At 45.3% G+C, this 6,711-nt stretch overlaps 1 protein-coding gene across 1 annotated transcript; it reads right to left on the bottom strand.

Annotated features, from left to right (window-relative positions):
• Positions 1-894: 894 nt before the first annotated feature.
• Positions 895-6,038, bottom strand: LOC102996233 (zinc finger protein 436). Its single transcript, XM_028487750.2, is given in 4 exon segments — positions 895-1,410; positions 1,413-2,417; positions 4,729-4,855; positions 5,650-6,038. Coding segments are annotated over 4 exon segments (1,410 nt in total). The 5' UTR covers positions 5,683-6,038; the 3' UTR covers positions 895-1,165.
• Between the last annotated feature and the right edge of the window lie 673 nt (positions 6,039-6,711).

The raw sequence follows: 6,711 nt of genomic DNA, 5'->3' as shown, positions 1-6,711 counted from the left end.
AATGAAAAAAAGGACATTTCTCACATTGGAGTTATGTCTGTAGTTCTGTCACATGATCAATATCACCCAAGAACATGCTAATTCAGTGTGAATTCAGTTTCTGCTACTGGAAAAACAATAGGAATACACGTTTTACATGTACATACACATGCCCTTATGCAAGCTAAGATAAACACTGGGATGTGGCCCTTATCAAATCCTAGAGTTAGCAGTATAGGGAGAATTGATCTTAAATGGTAGAGGGGAAAGAACAGAGAAATGACCTGTGTTCCTTGGGAAGGGACTCTGTGTCTCCTTCCCTGAAGTGGTCAATTCCACTTGCTCCTTACACTCCACCATCACTTATGGTCCTATCTTTCCTTGAAGATATTTTCCCTACAATATTCCCTACAGTGATCCCCAAAGAAAATTAATAAATTCTGATTAATGGCAATAACAGTGGGCATCTCTTGCTAAAGTCACCACTGTTGATGAGTCCTTGGTCCCCAAACCTGTGTCTCATTTTTCCTTTCAATCTGTATCTTCAGTTAGCTTCCACAAACATGAAAGCTTTAAAAAAGTTAATTAGAAACAATGAGGCAAAAAGTTATGCTCATTGCCTTCATCATGCAGAATCCTGCTCTTAGGAAAACAGAAAGATACAAATGCATGAGCAACTCAAGGATAAAGCCCTTTGAAAGGAAGATGTGTGTGCCCAGCTACTATGGTGAGTGAATAGGTGTGGCAATTCAGGCAAAGTCTCTGGTTGTCTTTTACCAAAGCAGCTGTGACCACCCTATCACAGGTCAATATTTCCCCTAGCATAGTTCTTTGGGCCAAGGATGGGAGAAATTACTTTTAAAGATTTACTCCATTTCCAGGCCTGAGCATTTACCGGCACTTAGCACCTGGTCTTCAGATTTCCAGTTACTTGTGGGGCTGATTTTGATGAAATAATTCATTAATATTGGGTGAATAAAAATCACTATTTTGGAGGAAGGAATACCATTCCCAAAGCCATGGATCAGAATTTCAAGTGGCTTCTCTTCTTCGATGTTTTAAACTGTGGCCCACAACAAGGAAATTCAGTACAGTAAAAGCAGCTCAGTCTTGAGAGAGCTCTTTGATATCAAATAAAATTGTACCTTCAAATGAATCATTCATTTCTCAGTCATAATTACAGGACTTAGTCAGTGTGAACTCTCTTATGTTTAATGAGAGCTGAGCTCCGGCTGAAACTCTTCTCACATTCGGTACCTTCATAAGGCTTCTCTCCCGTATGAACTCTTTGATGTGTGATGAGGTTGGAGCTCTGGGTGAAACCTTTTCCACACTGCACACACTCATAGGGTTTCTCTCCTGTGTGGGTTCTCTGGTGTTTAATTAGGTCTGACCTTTCACCAAAGCTTCGCCAACACTCGTTGCACTCTTGGGCTTCTCTTCAGTGTGAATTTTCTGGTGTGTGATAAGATGAGAGCTCCGGCTGAAGCTTTTCCCACAGGCGTTACATTCATATGGCTTTTCCCCAGTATGGGTTCTCTGGTGCTGAACCAAGTGTGAGATGCGGCTGAAATTCTCCCCACATTCATTACAGTGGTATGGCTTTTCCCCTGTGTGGGCTCTGCGATGGCGCACAAGGTCGGAGTTCTGACTGAAATTCTTCCCACATTCATCACACTTGTAGGGCCTTTCCCCCGTGTGGACACGATAGTGTTTGATCAGATCAGATCTCTCACTGAAGCCTCTCCCACATTCATTACATTCGTAAGGCTTCTCACCTGTGTGGGTCCTCTGGTGCTGAGCTAGGTGAGAGCTCCGGCTGAAGCTTTTCCCACACTCCTCACACTCATAGGGTTTTTCCCCACTGTGGGTCCTTTGGTGCTGGATTAGGTGAGAGAGCCGGCAGAAACTTTTTCCACACTCGTTACATTTGTGGGGCTTTTCTCCAGTGTGGATTGTCTGATGCTGAATGAGGTGGGAGCTTCTTCCAAAACTTTTCCCGCACTCATTACAGTCATAGGGCCTCTCTCCAGTGTGTGTTCTTTGATGCTGAATAAGGTGGGAACTCCGACTGAAGCCCTTTCCACATTCATAACACTTATAGGGTCTGTCACCAGTATGTGTTTTCTGATGTCGATTAAGGTCTGAGATCTGACTAAAGGCCTTTCCACAATGAGAACATATATGATATCGGATGCTTGTATGGACTTCTTTGTGGACAAGCAGATCGGTGACTTGTTGGAGAGGATAGCTTACCCACTCTTCTGCTGTTAGATCTCCCCATTGTCTTTCTGATCTATCCCTGTTTTCAAAGGCCTCTTCACTTTCAGGACTGTCCTCAGTATTACCAACAGGTCTTTCAGATGCAGTCCCAAATTCCACATCTTCACTAATCTCTTGTTTTGGATTCACCTCGTTTTCACTCCTGATTTCAAAATCTGTAATAAAAGGTGAAGAATAATACTGGTAAACACACAAAAATTATATACTGCGTGCTGGGCACTGTGCTAAGTTCTTTATGTGAATTACCTCAGCCACCCTGAGAGCCAGGCATTATGATGATTTCTACTTTATGAATGACAGATTCAAGGCCCACAGAAGTGACTTGCAAAAGGTCATACAGTAGTAAATGGTGAAGCTAAGATTCAAATCCAGTTGTCTGATAAAAGTTCATGCTCTGTATCACTACAGTTAATGGTTCCTTATGAATATTGTATATGTTCCTGGTGTTTCAAAAGAAGAAAACCATAAACAGAAAATATAAAAGACTCTAAATTAGAATTTCTAAAAGCCAAGAGCCTAGATATTGTATATGTGAATGAATGTGTGTGTATGTGTATGTTCTTGTCAAGCCTTCTTCATTACCATTATATAATATTTACTAAGAACCTACTGGGTTAGCATGGAGAAAAACAAATTTTTATCAATCTATATCAAGTCTCGGTTGACAGGAAAAATGACTGCCAAATGTTACTTGCTACTTTTCAGTGGCTTTTTTTTTTTTTTTCGGCCACGCTACGTGGCTTGCGGGGAACTCCACCAGGGATCAAACCCAGGCCCAGCACAGTGAAAGTGCGGAGTCCTAACCACAGGACCGCCAGGGAATTCCCTCAGTAGCCTTTTAATGAAAATAGAGGTGGGAAGGTTGGAGAAGGCAAAAGAGATGCCTGGCTCAGAATATTCTTGGCATTGACTAGGTAAAGACTTTAAATGAAAATCAAAATATACAAAGTCACTGTCTACAAGAAACTTTCTACCAGACACTGCTTCTTCCAAGTTGTGTTTCTTGGTACACTCTTTAGAAAGAGATTACTAGGTATGCTGGGAGAAAAGGGTCCAGGGATAAATTAGTTTGGTAAATGGTGCATACAACATCATCTTCTTAGAAATGCAAAATGCCTGATATCACATTAAAGGTTCTGAAGAGTCTTGAGGTAAAGAAGCCTTGTAAACATTACCTAACCCACTACCAAACTTATATGGGCAAGAAATATATATATATATATATATATATATATATATATATTTTGTGTGCTTCCATGCTTCCATCCTTCCAAAATGTGCTCCTTGGGCTGGACCACTGACATATAAATTCACATTTCTTTAAGATTCTCATTTCTTGCTTTTGTTGGATCGAGTGGAATATTTGGGTTACTGACTACAATAGATCTGGGTAGATAACTTCACTTCTGGCTGCATTTTGAAAGGAAGGATCCAAGAAAGTTGGGACATCAGAGAGAGCCCAATTTAAAAAGGAAGCCCTTCACAGTTTGCCTTTTGTTTGTTAAAAGCTATAGGAATAAAGATTTCATAAAAAGGAATAATCCTGATGAATGGCAGATGACCTAGTCAACCATACATGATTGCTAACTTCTGTAAAGTCCTAATAGGAGACAAAGTGAGTCAAAAGACTTTCAGCTCAAGAATACACTGTTTATTCTAGTTACACACAGACCAAAGGATATCTAAGAGAAAAGACAGGTTTGCAGACCATCAAAAAAAATTAGCTTCCCTCTCTAATAGAATTTGTGATCTCATTTAGTTCAGGATTCTTCTGGAACAACATCATCTGACACACTCAAAATCTATGATCAACTCTGAAACGTCTCTAGACAAGTACCTGCTCTGGATAAATAAAGGACCTGAGGCAAAGCTACAGCTCTGAAGCCAAAGCAAACACAAAAAGGTGGCTTTTGCCTTCCCATGAACCTGGGTCAGAACCCCTTTATCTTCTAGTAAAAGCACCATTTACAGGGGCATTTATATCCTGGCAAGCACCATTATGTCAGACCTGTTTGGTCAGTGATCTGTACAGACAGGCTGGAGAATGGCAAATGACTCAGGGCGCAAGAAATCTGAGTGTTTCTAAAATGTGCAAGAACGATCTTTCATTTTAGACCATATGACCTTGATATTCCCACATTCAAAGATCTGCCTGAGGACTCAACTCAAGCCAAAATCCAATTAAGTGCTTTAAGAATCAACTAACTAGGTTGTGTTGAAAGAACTAAGGCTTTTTTTTTTTTTTAATATTTATTTATTTGTTTGGCTGCACCAGGTCTTAGCTGCAGCAGGCGGGATCTTTCGTTGCAACATGTGGGATCCAGTTCCCTGACCAGGGATCGAACCTGGGCCCCCTGCATTGGGAGCACAGAGTCCCAACCACTGGACCACCAGGGAAGTCCCAAGAGCTAAGGCATTTTTGACAGTCTCAAAAACGCGGGGTGGAGAAAGATAGAGAAGCCTTACCTAATGAGACAACATTTCCATAATTCTCCTGCATAACATCCCTGTAAAGGTCCCTTTGTGTAGGGTCCAGAGGTCTCCATTCTTCCCGGGTGAGATACATGGCCATATCTTCAAATGTCACAGGTGCCTGAAATCACACATTGCTTCCTCAATACTTGGTATCTAGGAGGTTAGTACCAGTTTTTCTTCTCGAAATTAGAGACACGGCTAGAATTGTTGAGGAGGCAAAAGGTATTAGGTCTGATATGTAGAGTCCAAAGGAGAAATAAACAAGCAACAAAGAGATGTGGTAAAGGAGAGAGCAATTTATGAGCTGATTGCTTTGGTCCCATGGCCAGATATCCCTGCCCCACTCCGAACCTTACCCTCTAGCAGTACTTTTCTCAGAATACAACTAGCACCTACATCATTCCATACCTTTACCCACAATGTTCCTATTTTCTTGGAATATCTTTCTCAGGGTAGTGAAATCCTATTAAGGCCCCGTTCCAGCACCGACTGTTCTTCAATGCGCCCCATCTCGCTGCTCTGCTCCACTCCTCCCTCCCTCCCACACCTCAGATAGAATTAATACTCCCACTTCTTGGTTCCCACAGCATGTTGCTCCTACAGAAAATAGTGCTCTTATCATGTAGTTTCATGGTTAACCGGATGCATCTGTCTTCCTACTGATTGTGAGCAGGCAGGGAGGGCATGCCTCATGCATCTTTTGTCTCCCCAGTATTTAAAGGCAAACAGCAGGTGTTCAATAAATGCTTGTTTGTGGCTATACTGTCCTGATACTGGGTCTCTGGAGGCAGAATAACGAAGCAAGCGAATTACTAATCTCAGGGAATTTCCCACAGTGATTCGCGGAGCAAAGAAACGCAGGGACGAGGTGGGTAAGCACAGGCAGCGTCCGAGAAGCCACCCCCGGCTTACCTGGGACCCAGCCATGAGCAGGGTGGCTGCCATCTCGGGCTCAAGGATTCGCCTCCCAGGAGAGAGAGAGCAGGAAAAGCAGCTAGCAGACAGCGCTAAAGGAGGCGAAAAGCAGGGCGTGAGGCACAGAAACAGGCCCTGCCCACTCCCCGGGGCTGGAGTTCTGGCCGCCAGGCGACTGGGGAGGGCCCTGAATCTGGGCCGGGTCACTCTCCTCCCTGACCCTCGAGCGCGACCCGCCCTCCGTGTCTCCGCCACCAAGGGGTGGAGGCTCCCGGAATTACTAAGACAGCCCCCTGGCTCGGTCCCTCCCGGGCCGGGGGTCAAGCCGAGGCTGTCTCAGCGAGGAAGCTCTCAGCCCAGCCCACAGAACGCCTCTGCTCTTCCATGTCGAGGCTGGGCCCTTTCCGGCAGCTGTCTCAGCCAATCAGCGAGCGAAGCGAATACGAGGCCCGCCTCTTGTAGCGCGGCCGAGCACCTTTAGCACGCCTGCACCCGCCCCCGTGGCCTGTCGGGAGTTGGAGTTCCATTCGGGCGTACAAAGGCCAGAGGCCAAAAGCCACGGAGGGAAAAGAACAAAAGGGTGAAGAAAAAAGCGCGTCCTCCTTGCCAGCGCGGAGAATCTTCCGCTCTCCTGTCTTGGAGACCACAGCCGGCTTAAGCCAGGGAGGTTGCCTTGCTTCTCTTCACGTCCCTAGAAGCTTATCTTGAGTCGGACCTTAACTGCGACGTCGAGCCTAATTTAGGCGCAGGCCTGTGTTGAGTTCAGCTGGGATTAGCTCTCATTTGACATCCTGGGCCTGAGAGGAAAGCAGCAGCCGCCCACTCCCCAGGGGGAGACTCAGCGGCCGCGCTGGAACTTTGAGCTCCACCCACGCACTACATCACCCAGCAGCGACTGCGGCATTCTCACACTGCTACGCAGACTACAACTCCTAGGGGGCAACGCGCCGCCCGTCCGCCAGCAAGTGTGGTCCGCGGCTGGGCCAGGCTTGTGTCCCGGCTCCATCGCTGTTAACCCTGTAGGGGCGTCCCTCTAAAGAGGGCGCTCCTTGAGGGGCA

Source organism: Physeter macrocephalus, chromosome 3 (assembly GCF_002837175.3).
Source record: "Physeter macrocephalus isolate SW-GA chromosome 3, ASM283717v5, whole genome shotgun sequence".
Classification (NCBI taxonomy): Eukaryota; Metazoa; Chordata; class Mammalia; order Artiodactyla; family Physeteridae; genus Physeter; species Physeter macrocephalus.
This window is presented reverse-complemented; position numbering and strand designations above follow the sequence as displayed.